The sequence below is a fragment of the Sinohyriopsis cumingii genome, chromosome 10 (assembly GCF_028554795.1).
Source record: "Sinohyriopsis cumingii isolate HCF-2022 chromosome 10, ASM2855479v2, whole genome shotgun sequence".
In the NCBI taxonomy this organism is placed as follows: Eukaryota; Metazoa; Mollusca; class Bivalvia; order Unionida; family Unionidae; genus Sinohyriopsis; species Sinohyriopsis cumingii.
Genome location: NC_142970.1, coordinates 47,167,789 through 47,192,769, shown reverse-complemented (window position 1 = coordinate 47,192,769; position 24,981 = coordinate 47,167,789). Strand labels below are relative to the sequence as shown.

General features: G+C 40.1%; 1 protein-coding gene and 1 long non-coding RNA gene across 3 annotated transcripts in view; one reads left to right on the top strand and one right to left on the bottom strand.

Annotated features, from left to right (window-relative positions):
* Window positions 1-2,225: 2,225 nt before the first annotated feature.
* The window catches only part of LOC149789991 (uncharacterized), a 38,614-nt gene continuing 15,858 nt past the window's right edge, over window positions 2,226-24,981 (bottom strand). The window contains exon 2 of the mRNA XM_089972081.1: window positions 2,226-9,500. Within this exon, the coding sequence (XP_089828207.1) occupies window positions 8,339-9,500 (1,162 nt within the window). The 3' untranslated portion in view covers window positions 2,226-8,338. The remainder of the gene's footprint in view (window positions 9,501-24,981) is intronic.
* Window positions 9,510-24,981, top strand: part of LOC149789992 (uncharacterized) — a 28,754-nt gene continuing 13,282 nt past the window's right edge. Inside the window, exon 1 of one of the 2 annotated variants that reach the window (XR_016423783.1) lies at window positions 9,510-11,154. This is a non-coding gene — a long non-coding RNA (uncharacterized LOC149789992). The other variant, XR_016423784.1, reaches the window with a different exon arrangement.

Below are 24,981 nucleotides of genomic sequence, written 5' to 3'. Positions count from 1 at the left end.
GACCGTAATTATGCTTGCAAAACTTCGTTTTGTAAACGCGCTTGGTAATATAACTTTCACCATCACTTATACGTCAGACAGAATAATTAGAACAGCAAAGACATACAATCATATATGCCCAGAAACGAGACTGTAAAGAAACAATTACAGGCACGTTAGTCCGCATCTATAGACCTTAACGCTGAACTTGACCAAATATTTGCCCAGTCTGATCAAACAGAACAAAACTCGCAACAGCAACTTGTGCAACCCAACAAACACTCCAAAGACTGCCCGGCGACGCAGAATCAGGGAAGCCGTCGTGGCCACTTGAAAGGCCGAAGGGGAAGCTGAAGAGGCCAAATATTTTGCACAACTTCGCCAAAGAGGTTACACCGCATACTCTCGAACACTACGACATTAAAAAAGTACATCCCAATCCCAACACAACTGTTAACTCCGGTGCGACAAAAACCGACAGAAGAAAATGAGCTGCAAAGAAAATATAAACACTAGTTCCACGGCAGTGTTGACGACACATTGACCCATCAAGTACTGCTAATGGTGGACCGGTTGGAAACACTCACTGGTTCGCTGTCTGGGGTAATACTTTCGTAGAGGTTATCAATGTAGCCACTTGGAATTGCCAATGGTTACTGCGCGAAGGTGTCATGGACACAGATTGATGACGTTTGCTATAGTGATTAATCCTTGGCGGACTCAGTTTAATTACTCACATTGATCAACGCGGAGACGCAAATCGTGGCCACAAACACAACACTGAGTACCACTCAAATGGTATCCGTGAGTATAAAACCCGAATTTGAAATATTTCCATCCACGATAACAGCACCACCTTGCCGAGAACTCAGAATCCCGTTGACGCAGCTGTTTTTATATTGCAGTTGATAATACATTCGACCCCGATAGTTACGGGGCCTTTCTGCGAATAATTCTCAAAATTTGAGTGGAAAACTAAAAACTTTGACGGAAAATAAGAGTCCCTTTGGCACGTAGTCAGTATTCCTACGGTCTCGTATAAAATCGAATCCATCATCAACATTCAGTTCCGAAGTCGAAACATCGGAGCCAGGTTCCAAAGTCGACATTGGCGGGACTTCGATCAAGAAAGTGCTGGGATGGCCCGAAGATGCACATAAACGTTGTGATGGTAAATCATTTGACGTCATTTTTAACCCTTATATCCTGCTGCCGGCGATATGCTGTGGTGGAATAATGGAGCTCGGCACTACCATAATTCCTTGAGCGCAAATCGTGTTATTGTCAATATTACTTCGACGATCATTTTATTACGCTACTCGTGGCAGTGATAAATCGTCACATGAACGTAAAGCGGGACAAAGATGCATATTATACGGCTTCTCCACTGATGTGTTCCCGGGAACCTGATTTCGGTCGTGCCAACCAACCCGGTCTATTTGCAACAATTAAACGTCGCGATTCATGTTATGGTTCTCGGATCAAGATGCATATCTAACTGATTTGCGCGGCGACACTGTTGCAGTAAGCTTGTATATCCGTGACCGTACAAATGTTTGAAATTTGCGCAACTGATGGATCAAAATAGGTGCATAGTAAAATCGTTAGACCAAGAATTTGCACCAAATGAATCTCCAGTTAGAGGACTTTGTTTTCAACCACTCTATGAAAGTTTCTAGTTTGGGATCTACTCCAACAGTTCGACAAGTTTAAAGAGACTTCATCGGACCAATTTTGAGAAAGGGGCTAAATACTTAAAAACCATAACAAAACAAGTACCGGGATAAAGTGTTAATCCATAATTTGACGCAAACATGTCCATCTCATAGTAATTTTTGGGTGAAATGTACGGTCCACATATGGATTGAAGAGGTAATCTACTTATGAGCTTTGTTATGCCAGCCATATATTGAGCTCCCTATACTTTGAAAAGTGCTCGAAGAATATTTTATAAACATGGCCTGCTTCTGGGGCAGGTACCTATATTATTATGTCCAAGAGTTAGTGCAAAAATATAGATAGAATATAGCAATATTACTCCTTATTGAACCAGTAACATGATACTTATTCCCTATTCAACCGGGAATAAGGAATAAGTAACCAACCTGATGTCAATCTTGAACGTGCAGGATGGTTTAGAAGGATATGGAATGAAAATGACAGGCACGTGGGCTTAATATATGTCTGCTACAAACAAGCCAAGAATGTCAAGATATAATTTAGAATTCAAGAGCAAACTATTAACATATACGAAGCAAGGTGTGTTTAATGATTTAGATGAAGAAACAGAATTAGATATTAGACTTTTGTGGAAAGTGTATAATAAACAAAGTAATAGAGGCAGAAAGTCTCAAGTTATTGCGAATCGAAACTTGACTGAGAAACAGAATGCAATCCACAGATCAAATGGACAAACATTTTAAACACCTAGGCATCCTAGAGAATATTGCATTATGTAGCTCTTCAGTGAATAAAGGAACCGATCTTAAAGATCATATCTTTAAGAAAACCTTTACCTGTGCTGAAATAGTAGCATCGATTGGTAAGTTACGTGAAAGTTACAGGTAGGTTCTGTACAGAACAAGCATTTAATACAGTGGCAGGAAACTCATAGAAATTATCAGAAATCAACAAATCACTACTACATGTATAAATTTGTTATGTGCCATGTAACTGAAAAGTGGCCTAATTGCACCAAACTACAAAGGCGAAGGAAAGCAAACAATTGACCCTGACAGCTACAAATGTATCTTTGCTAACTGTTTTGCACAAACTATCTGAAAACTGTATATAAGAAATTTAACTTATGGAACAACACGAAAATGAAAAATGTTTCGAAAACTCAACAACAAGGCTTCCAAAAGGGATTCAGTTGCATAAATTCATCGGTTAACTTACATGAAGCCGTCTACTCTAACCTGGAATTAGAATCAATATTCTGTGTCACATTTTGGACATAAGGAAAGCGGTTGACACCGTACGGCACGAGGGACTTTCCATAAATCTTGCCCAATTGGAAATCCCTGGCAAATTGTTCATTTAAATAAGAAATCATTATCTAATATCTAAAGCACTGTATCTATAACAGACACTAAATATGTGCCTAAACCAATCAGGCAAGGTGTCCGGTAAGGCAGAGTTCTTTCCACGCTTCTCTACGTGGTGTATACCAGTGTTGTGTTGATGTTGTTAAAAGTTTCCAAGAATAACTGTACGTTCAGTTCCTTCTGTAAACCTTTAAAGCAATAAACCCTGCCTAGTTAAAAGCAATAAATAGAAGAAATATTGAGAGGATTATATAGACATTAATATTGACAAGGATGTGAGTCCTGTAAGCACAAAGACACGGCCTGTAATTGAAATGGCGCATGACTAAATGACATAGATAAGGAAACAAACAACCGAGTGTTTATAATAATGTCTACGGCTGCAAAACTGAAATTTGCGAAGAAGGTTATTATCATTGTGCGATTGTTGTCCTCTCTCTTTTTATTCCGTTTGCTGCCAAATATAAAACAATATTTATAACTCTTAACAACAGTAAATAACACCAAGAAACAATTGTTTGTGTAACCAAAATATCATGAACAGTTAATAAACTAGCATATTGTCCAACTGATTTTAAAAGCCAACTTATTACACTGCCAATGTTGTAATGTCGCTGTTGCCTTCTTTTATAGTCAACTCAAACAAATAGTTGTTAATATATTTTACTCCTTGTTTAACTGTGTCAACACACTTTTTGTTAGAGTTCCTTGCTAACATAATTATGTAAGAATCTCATGATCTTGAAATAATATTGCACAAATGAAGCACTGTTTTCTCAGGATCCAAGAGTTTAACAGAATTATGGGCGTAGACATGCTAAAGAAAGAATGATCATCCAATCTCTTTCTAACAACTTCATATTAGGATACTGCAACAATTTAGGCACTGAATTTATTTTATTCTTTTCTATTTATCAATTTGTTTTGCTAGTGAGATAAATCAGACGATTAATGAATTACAGTTTTCGATGTTAAAGTATAACCTTTAAATAAGAGGTGCAAATTTATTGGCACTTCTAAATCTACTTCTAAAACAAAACATTTAGAAACTACCACTAAAACTTTGTTCACGTTTATCTCATTGACTTAAATTTGTTACCCCATTCACAGTTTTATATGAACGAATTTACACATAGTTTAATCATATAAAGCGTTTACGTTAGTATATTGAATGACTTTGCCTTTAACTTTCACCTATCGTATTCTCCATATACTTTTCACTTTACCTTTTTGCTTGAGTTAGCTTCACCTTCAATCTAGTACGCATGATTAATTTTACCGTATCTAGTTGGTATCATACTGATTCCTCCTTTTATTGTTGAATCAATCATTAGGAACAGATCATATCATGTTAGTAATTTCAATTATGCTTTACTTATTTTCAAATTTACACCAGAAATTAGTCCAGGTGTACTTGAATACTGTGCTGGATCTAGTTTGTAACTATTCATGCAGACATTTCCGGTTTCGTCAGAAATAACACATAAAATAATATAACATCAAAGTACCTAGTCGCAAAAAGAATTCAATTTCAATATGATGCGTCATGAAATCTTTAATATACTGGTAATATTCACTTGCTATACCTTATACTCTGAATCATTAATAAAATGTGTTACTTGTATTTCAGTATTCTTAAAGCTTTCAAGGTAGACCGTATACACGTATGGAGTTATATATTTTCTAGATACAAATGAGTTCCATATAAATATATGTTTACTGTGAATTTATCGATGTTTAGATTTTTTCAAGCTGTTCTTGCGATTCATCTATAACCGCAAATTATATATAATATATTTATCTTTTTTATGGCATCATCTTTGTCGTCCTCATTTTTAAATCTGCCTGAAGGAAATGTATTTCCCAACGTTACGTCTTGAATTGGATCTTTTTTCTTTGCTAAGCTCTTGATAATCGGATGTGAATCATTACCAGACCAATTACTAATAAACAGCGGTGTATAATTGGATATTTGTAATTTTTGTTAACTAGACTGGCTCTGGATAGGACATCTATAGTTTTCTGTTATGTGATAATAATTTCTTACATTATAATTGATGTTGTTAACTTCTGATGTATCTCATAAACAAATATGATGTCGTTGATGGAATACGATGCTCATTTTTTCATTACCTATACTTCAGCAGTGTTTTAAGGCTTAAATTCTCCTCAAGCGAATTCTGCAATTATTTGCAAATACTCGAACAATTTATTAATGCTCTTAGTTCTTCTATAAACAGTAGCGTCATAGAGTTTTGTTCTAACTGATAAAATCTAAAGGCAAATTTCTGATAAAATACGCTTTACTGTGTTTATGGCCAAAGATTTATTCAGCATCTAATTACACTTGAATATTGGCTCTTTGATACTTTCAAATTCACAATATAGAACAAAAAGGACTTAAAGATGATAATGGTACTTTTAAATTTTACCACAAACCCTTTCTTTGGAAGTATGTTTATTCCTCTAACTCTGTTATTACATAATCTGCTGTGATACTGTGATTCAAATTTAAAATAAACATGATTTAGACACTCCCTACATTTTGGGGAATTTTTAGTAATATGAATGGGCCAATATGAAAGAATCCTATTTTTTTCACAATAATGATAAAATTCTCCATCAAGTACGATAAGCGTGTTTATATTTACTCTTGTTATTATTATTATAAGTTTGCTTACGGTTTTATATTCGTTGAGACATATGCTCGACTGATTTTTAAAAACAGCATCTTTTTGCATATATTTCAGCATGCTTAGGGTTATATTTCAGAGGCCTCTCTATGTGATATGTTGATGGGTTTGTCGTTGATTCTATTGCATTATAAGCATTTATTATCCTGGTTCTGAGTATTCAGACAGGTATTTTATTGTATTAACCATTCTAATAAAATCTAATGTTGAATTATATATTCGTGCAAAACATTAATGCCTCATATTTCTTTATCATATTGTATTTGTCAAACTTACAGCATATTGTAAATTACAATTTGTTTTTTATTACTCTGCATTTATATGATTAAAGCTGTGACACCGGGTCATAAATTATATTGTCTTTTATTACCATTACTAGCAAAATCACTCAAGATAGCTGAACTTAACAGATTTAACTCACTAAATTCTATACTTATTACCTTTTATTGATCTGAATCGACATCATGTAACAATGGATAAATAGCCTTGTCTCTAATCCACTTTCAAATCGATACTTTCAAGGCCTATTAAAAGTAAAAGTATCCTGAAGTTTCTGGTGATAATTATATTTTATTCTAAAACGGAAATCTAATTAAAGGTAGTTCTAATTTTCTTTTCTTCCGATTTTAGAAGTCTATACAAGGAATTAAAATCATTTATTATAGCACTACTTTTCAAGATAAATTTAGTATGAACGTTTTCCTGCGAATTTACATTGACCACTTTTCCATTGTTTTTCTACGATCGCAAACAGTTCTTTTCTAATTGCATTCTCTGACCGTATAAGATCCTCAGGTATTAGACTAGTCTGGTTTTTATCAAGTTAAGTTACTGCTTTGACGTTTAGAAACCCGTGCTCCGACGTTACATCTGTTCGACTTTTTTACTACGCTTTACCGCTCCGGTAAAATAATGAAAATGGTTATTCGAAAAATATATTAACATTTTGAGAAGATAACATTCTTCCCTTAGCTATATGTATGTGTTCCATGTGCATTTGTTGCCATATTACCAATAAGCTGATTCATACTTCAGGTCTATGTTATCCCTTTCTTTGCATCAATAGAACTAAATCATTCGTTTTTAATTTGGGGGAACGCTTCCACGGTCTCGTTTTCAAAGTTTCCTTAAGCCTTTCTACTAATGATGCTTTTGTTCTGTGTAAGAAGAAACATTTTTATATTTACTTTCACAAATAATTGCTTAACATTTCCGGAACTATATATTTTTCGTTCTTGTTCAAGAAAGCCGTCTCTAAGATTGTCGTCTCTATATTGTGTCATCGCTCTGTTGGCACAATCGCATTTGAGAAGACTTTTATTACCGTAAACAATATATGTATATTCATTGTTGTACTGTTTATATATATATATATATATATATATATATATATATATATATATATATATATATATATATAAATGCCAGCACTGTCTACTTGCCATTGGCTATCCACGTGACCAATATTGCCCTATTGAACGGAAATCTTGTATAGTTTGCCTGTGCAAATGTGTAGATACATTACATTGTAGTACATGCATTTAATGCAGCTTATCTTATTCTGTCCCGTTTAATTTGTCCTCACAACTGATTGATATTTGTTTTAGCAACTGGTCTTTGAAGACTTTGGTAAAAGTGTCATAAATACAGTTCCTCTTTATTTCATTTTATTTTCAAACCTTTTTCATATTCAAATTACGAATTACTATGTCAGAGAAACTAACTCAATGTAACTCAGTTGTGATTCAATACAATTTGACAATGGTTGTATAACTACCAGGGATATGATGTTAAATCCCGTGGGGTTAGATATTATGTAATTAAAGATTATAACAAAGATATTACGTCGTTTAAAAATGAGATCAAGTAAATTATATTTTGTCACTGATCGCTGTTAGTCAAAACTTTTCATAACTAATCTAAATCATAAAATTCCTATGGTGAAGCTATAATTGTTTGCGTTGATAATTAAATTTTAGAATTAAATTTTATAAACTATAGTATGTTTGACTGCGGCAAGTTAGTCGGACCTAATACTTTATCTTTGAGAAATAATTTCATTTAAATGCATGTATTGCTTAGCTTTTCTTCTAGCTCCTTTGCAACTGCGCAGCCGTCTGTTGCTATATCGTAAAGAGCTGGATTGTTTTATTTTATACATTTGTAATTTTAGTTTTGAGGGTCTAATAACATAGTGGCCGGGTAAATATTTTTTGTCGGGGGAGTTAGGGGTATAGTTAGTGACCGGAAAAATAATCTCCTGCAATTAAAAAAGAAGCCAGAGAACATGTTTTTCCGAAGTGATTACCTTGTCCAATAATGTACCGGACATTAAACAAGGACTCTTATAACGACTACACAATTGTGTAACTTACGATTGAGATCAAACCAAGCATTCTTCTTTCCTGCTCAAGATATGTGTGTTCTTAAAGTCTTAAGATTGGATGAGTGTATAAAACTACGTCGATTTAAAGCAAAGCAAAATGGCCGTCTTATTCATTCATCATGAATACATCGATTGTTTCACAATAATTCAAGCAAACGGCCTTGTATATGAACAACTCGGCACATGAGCATTCATCAATAGGTTCGCTCTTGTCCTGGCCGCATAACAAAATATTAATCGATTAGTTTTATTGCAACATGCGTCCCCAAATCGTCCTGTCGCCTGCGGGTAACCTCAAATTTAGCACCGGCTGGATACACTCTTTCATTTTCTGGATACTGTGCAAACTTTACTACATTCCGTGGTTGCCACGCGGAAACCTTGGTGTTGTCAATGGTGAAGATAATGAAATATTCTCCATCTGCGCCACACGTTGGGAAGGCCACAGCTTTATTAACCTCTACAGATGACGAAATAAAGGAAACCCACGTAAATTTGACTCCCACCTGGTATTTTTCCAAATCTTCTCCAGTTAGTAACATTTTTCGATAGGTTGTGGCGTTTTCATGCTTTAGTTCTGTCCAGTAAAGTAGAAGCATCTGGTACATCATCACATAAGGACCCATTGCAAGATCATGAGCTGATGGTTTGTAGTCAGACTCCTTTTGTCTTCGCAAGGCTGTGTTCACATGCGTGTAAAGATACGTTGTTTCTTCGGTATAAACATTGATGATTTCCTTGAAGAAGCCTTGTCGGGAAGTGGACGTTTTGATTTTTGTAGCTGAGGCTTTGTTAACGACGTATAGAGAATCGGAAACTTTGTCACGCACGTCTTTCCATCTACTCCCGGAAGTATTAAGATCATTGAAAATGTTTTGAAGTATTGAGGGAATCGATTGCTCGGGATCTATTTTCTTTGGATAAAATGTTTTCTTGTACGAGATAAGAGTAATCGGTATCAGACCCTGTTGCCTCCTTAAAAAATCCACGTGCAATGGTTGGTATGTACCAAGTTCATAGTCATCTTCAAAAAAATTACAGGTATGCTGAGAGAGGACTGTTTCCATCTCACTATTACCATATGCATGCGCTATTTCTCGCGCAGTCATGCCACTTGTAGGACCCACTTCCGAGGTACACTCTTTCGCCTTCAAGCGAGAATCACAAGCTGAAAATTTGAGTAGTTTCCGTAGAATATTCGGATTCTTCCAGTAGACGGCCTGGTGCAGTATTCCCCATCGACGATTATCCGGTATGCAGTTGATCATGTACGCCTTTTTAGGATTATCTGGAGTGCCGATTATGCCCCAGACATCATCCCACTTCCCTTGTTTTGCAGACAACAAAAGTTTGTCAATTTGCTTCGAGTCCTCCTCGATATTATTTTCGACTGACCTGAGAGAGACATGCAGTTATGATAAACGATAATGGACAAAGACAGAATAAACACTAACGAAGAAAACTGATTAAAAATGTTGAAGGGACATCTTGTCAGAAATAAAACAGAAGATCAAATAATTTATTGCGCGTTGAATGGTATAAATTTTATTTGTCAATACTGACAATAATTAAATTCAACTATATTTGCTTCTCATCCATAGATTATGGAGTCTCTAACTGTAATCAAACTAAACTGAAAAGCAACTCCCAATTTCATATGATTTCCTCAAATATTATCTTAAATACAGTTGTGAATTATGTGTTATGACATCATTAAATTTCTAAAAGACTTCCATAAGAGATGACCGAAATTAAGATCAAGAAAAGAAAAGAAATTGCCGCAACCCTTCTGTGTAAGTGCGTAACGATTATATCGTTGAAGTCAGTTTATATTAAAATATCATAAATATGAAGAAACTTGAAATATATAAAAGAATAAACAGTGTTAATATTAATACCAGCTATATCAATCATCCGAGGCGGACGCTCCAACCACTAGGCCACCGGAGCGGTGCAACGAGACTAGGGAATACGTGATTAACATGGCCACAATCTTTCGACATGGGTGTGGAATCTACCACAAGCAGTCTTTGAACATGAGTTTAGACTTTTCAGTGTTATTGTTCTAATTAATTAATATTTGTGCATATATTTAGCACACAGCAGTTGCCAGAAAATCATGAACTTTACTGTAGTGAAATCAGTGAAAAACTGCAGCGTATTATTATGCCAGAATCTGGTATTCTAACGTCTACGTAACAATGAAATAAGAAAATGCCGTGCATCATCTATGCGGACTTTGGGATTGTATAGGTTCCAACGGACAAGACACAATCAAATACAGTCATGTTGAAGAATACGTTCCTGTGTGCGGTCGTAGATTGTATCGCCTCAGAAATCACTGCTGGTCTGGGTGTAGCGGGTATCAAGACTGCGGCAACTATTATAGGTATATAACTCGGAATTGTTGTTGGAGCTACATCAATAATAATCGGAGTGACTGACAATCCTAAGTAGAGTTTAATAGAAACAAAAACCAAATTTATTTTTACATTTAAAAAGAAACCACGAGATGCTTTTAGCAGGTTCACAAGATCTACGAAACTGAGTAATTATTCAAGGAATCCAGCACATCAGTTAGTTTTTGCCTTCAACAATTTATCTGATTTGAGTTACTGCATACTGCAGTGACTTTCAGTTTCGGACAAAATTCAAATAACACTTTAAAGCAACTCTTCTATTTCTAAATTTTACAATGTTTCAAAGTAACTTCTATTTCTAAGCTATTGAAAACAAGATATGTTTTCTGTACATATCATGTGCAAGCCTGAACATAATATATATTTCCAATAGTTTTACTGGAGTTTGCTAATGCCATTGAATTGTGTGTACGAAACTAGCTATGCATTATATATGAATAAAGATATAAGTGGACTTCATTGCCGTGTACATCGTTCCCAGGAGTGCATAGTTTTACTTTGAGGTCTGAGACCTTGAATGCGACATCAAGCTTAGTTCGTGAAGTGCATATTCTCTTTACATGGACACAATACGGATACATCTTGTCAGTTAGCTGTCTGTGTTTCGACAGTAATCCTCGGCTATAGAGGTATGTGAAGATGCAAATTGTATTCTTTCTTGATAACGGAGAGCGCTTTAGACCACTCGGCCACTCGGGGCCCCCTTAAGGTTCTTGAACAACGAGAGCCTGCAGAATGGAGAGGTTCTTGCGGGATCTCTTGGCAGACTGGGAGGGACGGACCAGATGAGGTCATCCGTTTAAACATTTGTCGTAAACTGCGGATCGGAAATATTTGTATCCTTCTCATGGATGCCGCGAGATAAATATCATCAGGTATGTTAATAGAATATATGTATCACCTTTTGAACCTAAAACGTCAACGTATTGAGGAAAATCAAATACGGCATTCATACATGTTCATGAATAATGCATTGGTCATACCATTTGGTAATTCCCTATGTTGTTCATATTTGTCAGTAATTCCATATAGTACGCATAGCTATTGATGGATCTATCTGTCAGTCTTATCCATTGCTAGATCCAGTCATGGGGGCCCCGAGTGGCCGAGTGGTCTAAAGCGCTCTCCGTTACGGATCACTACCATCTCAGTAGTGAAGCGGGGCACTTTACGTACAATGGAAATTAGCATTACAGAGACCCCTGGGTCAGATTACGTACAATGGAAATTTAACATGGCGAAAAATCGTGGGTCAGATTACGTACAATGGGAATTAACATGGGAATAAATGGTGGGTCACTTTACGTACAAGGGGAATTTAACATGGGATTTTTTTTAATATGGGGTTTTTTTAATTTTTTTTTAAAATTTTTTAAATTTAAATTTAAATTTAAATTTAAATTTAAAAAAGGGGTAGGCAATTGAAAAGTCATTCTCTTTTCGAGAAATATGCGTGGCCCTGAAAAGGGCCTTTGGGTTTATGTTAATGTATCCATTAACATAAAGGGCACCGCATTGGTCTTCTTCTTGTCCTTAGGCTGCGTCTCACTGTTGGCCCGTAAATCAGCACTCTTTTGAGGCATCCTTGTCTTTCTACGTAGATCCTACGTATCCACAGACTGGTGTTTGTCCTGTGGACAACGGTCCACTTGGATCGGACATACATGAGCATGTCCGTTCTAAACATCATGGAAGACACAAGGGTGGATGATTCGACTGTGGGCCACATCTTGAAGCGACGAGAACAGGGGAATCAATGCAGTGAACTGCGCTTATTTATAGGTAGAGGTAGGATTGAAACGGATTGAGTTCATTCACCAATCCAAACACGCGTTACAAAATTCAGTCAGCCCGCATCCAATCCGAAGAGAGCAGTCTGTGACGTCAGTTGGTCTATATAGATTCGCTAGCGCTTGTGTGCAGTCAATCTATATGACAGTGATTCAACATGACGGAAATTCAGAAAACGATCCATTGGGGTGCACCAACAGGGGAGACTGCCCAAGGGAACCCGGACTTACTTTCAGAAGAGGTGAATTGGGATTTTGTGGATTTTCTTACCTCGCAAGAAATTGTTCCGGAACCTTCGTTACCTTCTTCATTACCGCAAGTGGAGAATTTTAGACAGAGACAGAAAGAAGAATTGGAGAAATTTATACAACGACAAAAGGAAGCGGAACAAGCTTTTCTCCTACAGCAACAGCAGCAAGAAGAAGAGGTAAGAAAAAAACAACATCAACAACAGCAAGAAGAAGTAGCAGCAAAGAAACAAGAGGGTGAAAATCAAACGGTCACGGTACTGTTGGACATTTTAGCGGAGTTAAGAAGTCTGAAACAAATTTATCAGACTTCTTTATTACGACCGAAGAGGATACGACCTTCCCGAGCTAAACACGTTAACCCTGTGACTAAGCCTACCGTACCACCCTTAGTGATTTCAACCCAATCATCATCATCAACATTACGCAGTCCAGAACTAGGCCTTGGCCGTGGCAAAGGCTTAAGGCAGTTAAAGTTGATTAGTTAAACTTACCCCTAAACCAAAATTAAAAGGCCCTTTTCAGGGCCACCCACATTTCTCGAAAAGAAATACAATTTCAATTTGCCAATAACTCAAAAAAAAACCACCCATTTTACCCTTATAGTACGTGTCTTTGTATGAGTGCGTGAGTGTAGCTTCTTATTTTAAAATCAAAACTCAAAGACACTTACCTTGTATCATTAATTTATTCTTTTCTCCATTTTTACAATCCAATTCACAATTCACAACAGAACACTTTAATTAAAAGTTCATTGACTTCTTCTTTCTCCTTGTTTAGTCTCTCTGTTTTTTGAATTTCTTCACCGTCACACTCTTTTCCTCTTCTTCTTCCTCCTCGCTTTCTTCCCTTTTTCTTTTCTTCTCCTGTTTCTTTTTCTTCACCTGTCTTCTTTCTTCCTCAGAAGAATCCCTCTCTTCCTCTGAAGAATCCCTCTCTTCTTCTGATTCCTCTTGTTTCTTTTTTGGGCAATCTGGAGACCAATGTCCTTTTTCTTTACAATAATAACAGGTATCTTTACTTTTGTCTTTTTTAGCCCCTGTTTTTTTTTTCTTTTTTGACGGTCTGGACATTCTGAAGACCAATGCCCTTTCTTCTGACAGATATAGCAAGTATCTTGACTTTTATCTCGAAAGGAAGGAAAGTAGTCCGTGGGCTGGTCTGAAGAGAATTTTCTAATGACCCCTCGCAAAGCTCTGACGAAACGTTCGATTTGGTTAGTCTCTTCCATCGTTGTGCTCGGCTTGAGAGTGAAATGAATAGTGAAAGGACAAGACACACACCCTTTTATATACGCTGGTCTGCCATGACTATAAATTAGTCTATGGTGATTAAACTTGAGTCATTTGACGTTTTTCACTGAAGATGAAACGATCCTATTCATTTGAGAAGAAAGAAGAAGAAGAAGAAGAAAGTAAGAGGCAGAAACGTGATCTATCGCCTCGTACCAGGGCTGAAATCTTGGCACAAATTCATGCCAGTGATTTTGAAGAGGACATGAGTGAACCAGAATTTGAAACCTCTAAACCAAGTTCACCACCCTTAGTCAACCCTGAAAAATACTATTCCATTCGAGAGACGGAAAAGCGCTCCTCTAGAAAATTTAGAACCACGGCTTACAAATACACGGTGAAGTTTAAAGATTTCAAGGCTGATGTGCCGTTAGAGAAAGCAGAAGTGTTCATCACTGGGGTGTGGGATTCTTTGCTCACTGCACTCAAGCGACAATGTCAACCCAAAGAAGACGATCACTTGAGACTTTCCATACAACACGACGGTTTGAAATCCCCTGTTTGGATCGAGTTTAGCACCCCTGCAGAATTGACCGCTTCCAAAGTCATGGACAAGATTCAAGACGTACAACAATCTAATGATCAGTTTGACATCACCGATGGTAAAGCCACACTGGACATGACCCACGTCTCTCCTCCTCAAGGGACTGGACGCAAAAAGATGTTATTGGTGGACGACCTTCGCAACACCAAAAAGAGTCTCGTCCGAATTAACAACACTCATGACCAGATGTGTTTAGCCCGTGCCATCGTGGTGGGACGAACCTATGCCAACAAGAACGACACGGTAGAATGGAAAAGAACCTGGAACACTATTCAACGTTTCTATCGAGCCAAACAACGAAACGAAGCAGAACTCCTGTTGCAACAAGCTGACCTGTCCAAAGACACACCCTGTGGCATTCCTGAGATGCAAAAATTGCAAGATGTCCTAGCTCCACGATACACCTTGAAAGTGCACCCTCAAGAAATGCGCGGACCTCTGTTGTTTCGAGGCCAAGATTTTAAGGATGGAAAATACATTCATGTTTATTATCACGATGACCATTTCGATACCATTACCACCATCACCGGATTCCTGGGATATGCTTATTATTGTGAGAAATGTGATTATGGTTATAACAATCGAGAGCAACACAAGCATTGTGGATTGAAATGCTCAGGATGTTTGGCCTCTCCACCCTGTCTGAGCGAAGAACCAGTGCCTTGTTCAACTTGTCTGCGCACGTTTGTCAGCCCTACCTGTTACCAACAACATTTGAAAACACAAGGTTCACAGCAGAAATGTGCTTGTCATCTCCTGAGATTGTGCCCTACCTGTGGACAAGGCATACTTACCAATAATGCCAAGGCACACGTATGTCGAGGAAAGAAAAAATGTCACATTTGTCACCACATCGTGGACTTGGAACACCAATGCTACGTGCAAAAAATACCAACCCCCACCAGAGAAAGAGGACGGTCACAAGAAGAAAGGCAATTTCATCTTTTTCGATTTCGAATGCATGCAAGAGACCGGTATTCACATTCCTAATTTCTGCATGGCTCATCGAGCGTGCGAGAAGTGCATTCAAGAACCTATATTCAGTCATTGCCCTCACTGCAGCAAGATTCCTAGAGGGCGTGAAAAAATCTTTCGGGGACCGAACACGTTAGCCGATTTTGCACAATGGGTCTTAGACCCCATCGACAAGACGTGGAGCCAAGAGGACATCGAACGTTACGGAGATTGTCATCGTCATGCCACGGTGATGGCTCACAATTTCTCCGGATACGATGGACAGTTTCTTTTGAGATACTATACGGAACAAGGCACCGAACGTCCTAAAGTCACTTTGAACGGAGCCAAAATCATTTTCATGCAAGTGGGACAAGTGCAGTTTAAAGATTCGATGAGCTATTTGGCCATGCCTTTGAGTCGAATGCCTAAAACGTTTGGAATGACAGAAATGGCTAAAGGGTACTTTCCACACTTTTTCAATACGGAAGCCAATCAACACGCCGTTCTACCCCATTTACCTGAGGCTCACTATTACGACCCCGACAACATGCGTACCGAACAACGAGAAGCTTTCTACGCTTGGTACCAGGCTCACGCCTCTGACCCTTTCGACTTTCAGGAAGAAATGCTAAAGTATTGTCGTTCCGACGTGGACATTTTACGGCGTTGCTGTGGAAAATTTCGAGAACTGTTAATGGAACACGGAGGGGTCGATCCTTTGAAAGAAGCTTGCACCATTGCCAAAGCGTGTTCCTTAGTGTATCGACAACGATTCATGCCTGAAAACACCGTGGCTGTCATCAGCCCTCAAACGACCAACTTTGTCAAACGTCAATACTCGGTCAAAGCCCTGCGTTGGTTACATTACTTGTGCGACAAGGAAGACAAGTGGATTCAGCATGCCCCCAACGGAGGGGGTGAAAAGACCATCGGAACGTATTCGGTAGATGGCTGGGACTTAGAAAACCCAAAGATCGTGTACGAGTTTAACGGTTGCTTATTTCACGGATGTCCCGTCTGTTACCCTGATCGTAGCATTAAAAATCAGTTTTTACAACGAACCGTGGAAGACTTGTACCAGGACACATGTCAGCGGCGCCTAAAGTTGGAACAGCAAGGATACCAAGTGGTGGAAATGTGGGAACACGAGTACGATCACCGTATGAAAACCGATCCCGAGTTTAAACGCCTCGTGGAAAGTTACCAGTTCATGGACCCGCTGAACCCGAGGGATAGTTTGTACGGAGGAAGGACCAATGCCACCTGTTTGCTGTACCAAGCCGACGAAGAGAAAGGAGAAGAAATCAAATACTTGGACGTGTGTTCGCTGTATCCCTATGTGTGCAAATATTGTCGCTTTCCTGTAGGGCACCCGCAATTGCTGACGGAACACATCAACCTGAAAAACATTCGACAATACGAAGGCTTGATCAAGTGTAAAGTTTTGCCTCCCACGAACCTATACCATCCCGTCTTACCTCACCATTGTCAAGGCAAACTGATGTTTCCATTGTGCCGTACTTGTGCCGAAACGTGCAACCAAGATCAGCCTTGCCATCACACCCAGGAAGAACGTGCCTTGACGGGAACCTGGGTCAGCGTAGAATTGTTCAAAGCTCTGGACATGGGATACCAACTGTTAGAAGTGTACGAAATTTGCCACTTTCCCAAGACACAACAATACCACAAGGGTGATCCCAGTCAGAAAGGCATTTTCGCCGACTACGTGGATGCCTTTTTGAAACTGAAACAAGAAGACAGCGGCTATCCTTCCTGGTGTCACACTCCCGAAGACCAAATACAATTCAAAGAGAAATACTATGAACAAGAAGGCATCACTTTAGACCACATCGAGAAAAACGAAGGCAGGCGATCGTTTGCCAAAGTGGTGTTAAATTGCTTGTGGGGTAAAATGGCACAACGACCGTGTTTACCCAAGACGGAATATTTGACAGAACCTTCCCGCTACTTCCAGATGATTCACGACAAAACCAAATACATGAAACACGTGGACGTCGTTCGAGAGAATTTAATCTTGGTCAATTACGAAGAAGATCTGGACTTTGTACAAGACGACCCTTTTGGAAATGTCATCATTGCGGCTTACGTGACAGCCCATGCTCGCTTAAAATTGTACGAAGCTTTAGAACTGTTAGGGGAACGCGTCCTGTACTTTGACACGGACAGTTGCATTTACATCCATCACCCGAGTCAACAGCACCCTGACATCGAAGGAGACCGTTTAGGAGCCTGGACAGACGAGCATCCCGACGACAAGATTCTAAGTTTCGTCAGTGGCGGTCCCAAAAATTACGGCTACGAATACCGGGACAAACAAGGAGAAGTGCACACGACGTGCAAAGTGAAAGGACTGACTCTGAATTATCGTACCAGTCGAGTGGTCAACTTTGGGGTATTGAAAGAAGCCTTGCAATCGGGAGAGGATGGAAACTTTAAAGTGACCACCTATCAACCGAACAAGATTGTACGTTTACCCACTCATCACATCGTCAGTCGGCCCTTGGAAAAAAGTCTATCAAATCGTGTACCAGAAGCGAGTGCGACTTCCCAATCATTTCACCTTACCGTATGGACACGTCGGTATTGGTCTGTATATAAAAAGGAACCCTAGGCAAGATCGATAGTTCATTGGGACTACCAAGACCGAGCGAACAAGATGAATACTTTCAGAGAAACACAAAACAAGTTGTTTAGAAAGGCACAATTCAAGTGTGAGGCTTCTGAAGTGGAATGCGATTGTGAGCCTTGCGATGGGTACGATGCTGTATGTTGTGACCTTAGCGATGCCGTAAAGCATCATCAATGGAACTTTGTTCTCACTACCCCTATCATGGAAAGTGATGCTGTGCGTGTCAAACCTGAGGGATGCGAAAGTGATGCTGCTCGTCCTCTTGGACATTTTACTGGGTTTCGTTTTAAAGGGGAATGTTCACCTTCACGTCTACCCCCCCTACGGATGTCATCCAGCCCTGAGCAAACTCCTGCCCATGTCACTCAACCCTCATCGAAACGAACCTGTGAAAGACGAATATTCGTTCCCTGTGTGTTTGTCGGAATACTGCGACTTTGAAAATAGTCTTCAATCGTTCAAAGGAAAATGGCCTAAGTATCTGGGAGGACCGACCCCCGAAGAATTAGCCAGAGCCGGATTTTTCTACTTGGGCGAAGGAGATAAAGTCAAGTGCTTCAGTTGCGGTGTGTCACTTCATTACTGGGAACCGCAAGATTCGGCCTACGTAGAACATGCTCGATGGTCACCGAATTGTCATTACTTACCCTTAGTGGGACCGAGACATTGAAGTAACTTACCATAATCTGTTCATGGATACTTTACAAGAGAACATTCGTGCTTTGCCTGTGGAGTTGAGAGAACGCATTTACCGAGAGCTGGTCAAAATACAAGTGAAACGTAAAGAACAATTGCATCCGTTACGTCACCGGTGTTTGAACCACTGGTACCTGAAGGCTATACAAGGATTGATTCAATTGAAAATGTTCCATTGGACAGACATTGATCAACGATCCCCTGGTTTTAAAAAGGATTGGTTTGTTATGGACGATTCTATCTACTACATCATTGTAAACTTACTGCATCGAATTCCAGAGGAAGAGTTAACGAATTACCAACATCTTGAAACAATGTCAACTTAGTGAAAGAGGAAACTTCTGAACGAATTGTAATGTGTAGATTAGTGACTAAACGATTTAAATTCGACACTGAAGTAAAACCATGTTTGTGCAAAGAGTACATTTCTTGTGTCAGACCAAAGAGGATTTAGTATGACCTATTCATGGATACTTTGCTAGAGAACATTCGTGCTTTGCCTGTGGAGTTGAGAGAACGCATTTACCGAGAACTGATCAAAATACAAGTGAAACGCAAACTCAAAGTTATTCAATCGTTTTTAAATTATGCTCTGTTCCAAAGTAAAAGAAGACTGATTATGAGTGGATATTACATCAGGCACAAAGTTAAACGAGGCTATTGTCCACCACCCAACGATTCCAAAAACAGTGTATATACTTATGGATACTTTACAAGAGAACATTTTGGGCATGCCTGAGGAGTTGAGAGAAAGGATTTACCGAGAACTGGTCAAAATACAAGTGAAACGTAAAGAACAATTGCATCCGTTACGTCACCAGATCTTTAACCACTGGTACCTGAATGGTATAAGAGGACTGATTCGTCAGAAATTTTTTCAGTGGTCAGACCTTGTTGAACACTTTCAGTTTGTGAATGATGATGAACTAGACGTTCGTAATTTTGGTTACTTCGAGATTCACTTACTGCAACGTATTGAGGAAGACGAGTTAAAGGATTACCAACATTTGTTACATGGAATCTGCTTAGAGAAAGACGAAACATCTAGACAAACTCTGACGTTTCAGTTACAGTATGTAACATTTAAATTCCCTACTGGAGAACGAACATGTTTAGTTAGAAATTACCTTTATTGCTTCCGAAACAAAGACACTATAAAATCAAGTTGCCATGCCACGGATTATGTCACATATTATTGAACAGATTCCGTGGAAGGAACTCAATGACCATATTCAAACCGTGGATCATTACCATCGATTATTACAAGAACTGTATCCATTCAATTTGGGTCGACAAGTGGTGTGTGTCTTAGTGACTTGTTTTCTGGGATTTCGTTTACCAGCCGATTCTTTGTGGACTCTTTACGATCAGTACTTACCACCTCAATGGCCTTAAATGGTCACGAAAAACTCCTTTTGCTCAAAGCCTTGCGTTTTCATCTGGATACTTCTCGACCTCAACAGGAAAAAAAGATTCGTCAACTTTTAGCTACCCAAGACGTGTATGACGATGTGTGTGTAGCTTGTGACTTACATCCCTATTGGACAGATGTCCGTGCCTGGAAAGAATGGGGTTTTGAGGCTTGGACCCAAGAAGTGGCCCAGTATGCACGAGAGTTGTTCAAGGAAAAAAGTTACTTTTCAACCCGTGTTAGTGACGGTGCCAGAAGAACCCGTCACCCAGGACGGGACTGTCGTGGACAGGCCTGAAAGACCCTTTAGGGAGGACACTTGTGTGACCTTACCCCCTACTATAGAACTAGTTAGAACATTACCCAAAACATGTTGTTGTACAGACACTTGTGTTTATTCCACGTTAATGGTTATCATGTGCCTTTTATCCTTGTACTTAAGCCTTTGGCTTTTATGTATTTTTGTCTTTCGTATTCATGTTTGAAACATTCAATAAACGTGTTCTGAAAAAGTATATAAACTCTTGTCTTGTTTGTTTTCGTGTCACAAGTAACATTTCTCACACTATGGCTACCTCTGCTGTCTCTGCTCCCTCTTCCTCTACTGTCAAAGTCATCGACAAACACTTAGATCGTGCCAGTTGGGAGGCTTTGTATCTTCGCCATCCCTTTAACATGCTCATTGATGGACCTAGCGGTTCACGCAATACCGAATTCGTCAAACGTTTGATCGAACATAAACATCATTTGATCGATCGGCCACCTCAGCGGATCGTGTGGTGTTACAAAGAGTGGCAATCGGCGTACAGCCTCTTGCGAGAAAGTCAAGGCGATTCCATCGTGTTTGTGGAAGGCATTCCTAAAGAAGACGACGGCATCGTCTCTGACTCCCGTCAAACCCATTTGGTTATTTTCGACGACATGTTAGGAGAAGACGAAGAAGAAATTAAACTGTGGTTCACGCGCAAAGGGCATCACCGTAATGCCAGTGTCGTTTACATCACCCAAAATTTGTTTCAACAAAGTAAAGCCCATCGCACCATTAGTCTCAATGCGCATTACGTGGTCTTGTTTAAAAGCCCTCGAGATAAATCGCAAGTGCAAGTCTTAGCCAAACAGTTAGGAACGCCTCGGCTGACTCAGGCTTACGACGATGCCACTCAAACTCCACACGCCTATTTACTCGTCGATTTGAAACCTACGACCCCGAGGATTTGCGATTTCGTACCCACTTGTTTCACCACTGGTGCCAAGACGGAGGGTTTGTCCTGTACACGTCTCCGTCCTCGATTTAATTTCACTCCACAAAAAAATCTATAAAAACCTCAGACCCTTTTCGTCTGTCTCACACATTTTGAACATGACGTCCCTTCAGTCGCATCTTCCCGTCAAATTGATTCGTGCCTTGTATGGCATCAGTCGAGAAAAAAATCCACAAATACGAGCTTGTGTCTTAGAAGCTAGTCTCAAAGAAGTCTTACGATGGTTCACAGTGACAGCACGTCAATTACTCCAAGGAATCATTCAGATTCCTCATCAAACCAAACGCTTTTTTGATCGAAACAAAGTCGCTTTGGTCCAACTGGCCGATCGCCGCATCGACACTCAAACCAAAAAACAAATCATTTTGAAACCTGGAGGGAGCGGTACTCTAGGAGGGGTCATCATTCGCTCACTCTTAATATGGGATCCTAGTGCCCCCAAAGTTATACCCAAGAAAAAAGTCCAACGAAGCTCCAAGAAGAAAAAGAAAAAGACCAGGTCCCCAAGAAGAAAAACTTCTCCAGTGGCGTAACCCTCCTCTGACCAGAAACCACCCCGGAAAAAGAAAAGAAGCCCCCAGAAAAAGAAACAGAGAAAAAGTCCCCAGAAAAAGAAAAGTCCACAGAAGAAAACTAGTCGCAAGAGAGGCACTTCTTCTTCGGCCAGGACGCAACCTTACACTCGCAAACCACGACCTGCCACGGCGGTGACTGCGTCTCCTGCAGCCTCACGTTCATCCACTTCTCCGTTGATGACACCAAGAACTGAAGAGTACTTGGAGACGTTGATCACACCAAGAACTTCTCCGTTGATGACCCCCAAAAGAACTTCCCCAGTGGCAGGACCCTCCAATTTAGTAGCAGTGGCTGCTGTTCACAAAGTACCTTCTCCCAAAATCAAAGTTCAAGAAAGATCGGGCATGTTACAAAGTTTACTGGATTTGTCCAAGCAAGAACTGGCTCGATTTAGTCCGTTACGTACCCCTGCACGACGTGTCATGCCTGTCCTCAAACTAATACGACGTAAAGACAATCAGTGGCGACGCGTTCCAGTATAAAAAAGACCTGTGACCAAGTCGGGGGTATCAGTGTTTTTTGGTGCTCCTGAAGACCAAAAGATGTCACTCTCCAGAAAACCCCAAGGAAAGAAAAGGAAAGGACTACCACCACGTTTAGTCAAACATGGGGACATGTTATCTGTCCTGTCCAAAGCTTCTCCACCTCTACGAAAAAAAACTCATTCAATCGGCCTCCAAAGAGGTCATCGATACCGTGTGCGAATGTTGTTTGAACGTTTTGAAAGGCACGATCCCTTTGTCCAAACACCAGAAACAATGCTTAAGCAAGCATCGTCACGTTCTTCGCCAAATGGTTCAAAAGAAAATTCCCATTCGTCAAAAAAAGAAGATGTTGGTCCAACGTGGAGGCATTTTGCCTCTCTTGTTAGGCCCCATACTGAAAGGAGTCTTGGGAACCATGTTGGGAGGACTGGTGGGAGCAAGATAAAAAGGACCTCGGAAGTCCCAAGATCTCAGAATCGACCCCTGACAAACCCATGGAAGGACGAAAACTAGCTTTAGTGCCTTACAAACGATGGATGGAATACCATCGGTGGCAAGAACAACGCACCCCGCATTTACCTCCCAATCCCAATTTGAGCGAGATGTCCCAGTTACAACACGAATTGCAATCCTTGATGGATCGCCAAGATTTGTCCGAAACAGAAAAATCGCAAAAGTACGGTCAACTCTTGCAACGACTGCAACTCTTTGACCAGAAAGCTTTAGACGAAACAGCTCTACCCACTCTGAAAGATTTTAAGACCTTGATAAAAAGTCCAGCACCATCATCATTACCACCACCACCACCACTACTACTACCATCCCCAGGGGTCACCAGAGATGCTACCCCACGAAGGCCTGAGGAAGAAGAGATGCGAGAAGTGTTTCAAACACCGTCAGCAGCTCCCATTTCGAGTAAGATTGCAGCATCCTTGTTGACCCCGTCCCCCACACCCCATCGAGAAGAAATGAAAGCTTGGGTTAAAAAGATGATGTCCACTCCTCCTTCGACAGAAGTGAAAAAGAAAGAAGGGAAACCAGAAGTGAAAAAAGAAAAGAAGGCCAAAGCCATTCCATTACCACCTCCACCACTACCTTCGACTTCTACTCCCGTAGCCCATCGGACACGTAAATCCGTTTCTAAACCACCCTTTCGACCCACCCAAAGTAGCATCACCGAAGAGTGGGTGACTTATTAACACACCAACCAACACAAAAAATGGAAAAAGTCTTAGCCAGCATTTACTTCGATCCCTCCCATCCTGCAGGTTACGCAGGAGTTCAAAAATTGTATCTTGCTGCCAAAAGTCGACTGAAAAGTCTCCGTTCACCTCAAGTGCAACAATGGTTACAAGAACAAGCTACTTACACTTTACACAAACCCATTCGACGCAAGTTTTCCAGAAGTCGCACCCGAGTGGAAGGCATCGATCATCAATGGCAAGCCGATTTAGCCGATGTCTCTCATTTGGCCAGCTACAATCGTGGCTACAAATATTTGTTTTGTGTCATCGACGTCTTTTCCAAATTTGCCTGGGTCGTGCCCTTGACTTCCAAATCCAGCAGCGAGTTAGTACGAGCCCTGCAACGAGTGTTGAAACAAAGCGGTCGTCACCCTCTTCGATGGCAAACGGACAAAGGCACCGAATTTCTGAACCAAGCTTTCCAAAAAGAATTAAAGAAACGTGACATTCATTTTTTTACCACCGAGAATCCCGAAACCAAAGCCAGCATCGTGGAACGTTTTCAACGCACTTTGAAAGAACGCATGTGGAAATATTTTACGCATCACCACACTCTGAAGTACATCGACATCTTACCGCACCGTACAACCAATCTTACCATCGAAGCATCGGACGTGCCCCGCAAGATGTGACTCCCGACAACGAAGTGTTGGTGTTTGAGCGCCTGTTCGGTACGTCCCCGACGAGGGCTGTCCCCAAGAAAAGTGGAGAGTTGGTCGTAGGAGATTGGGTGCGCATTGGCAAAACCAAACGCACTTTCGACAAAGGTTACTTACCTAACTGGACCAACGAATTGTTTCGCGTCACTGGACGAGTGCATGGCCGTCATCCCGCCGTCTATAAATTGGAAGACATGAACGGAGAAGTGCTCAAAGGAACGTTTTATTTACCCGAGTTACAACGTGTCACCAAAAAAGAAGACGACGTGTACGACATCGAAAGCATTCTCGAACGCAGAACCCGTAAAGTGGGCAAACGACGTGTCAAAGAAGTCAAAGTACGTTGGAAAGGATATCCACCCAGTTTTGATTCTTGGATCGACGCTTCGCAAGTCATCGACTATAAAAAGAAGTGACCATCATGCCTTTTCACACAGACGCAGCTACGTCGACCACTCCTTCTTCACCTAGTTCTTCTGTGCAAGATTTACAAAAACAACCCTTGTGGGTGTAGTGTGGAGAACGTGTGCCTAAAACGCAAATCGTCTTTTTCTGCCAAATCTTCGTGGTGTATTGTGTCATTCGGGCAGCCATTGCCAATTTGAGTTTGCAACAAGGAGACAAACAATTGTGGACCATTT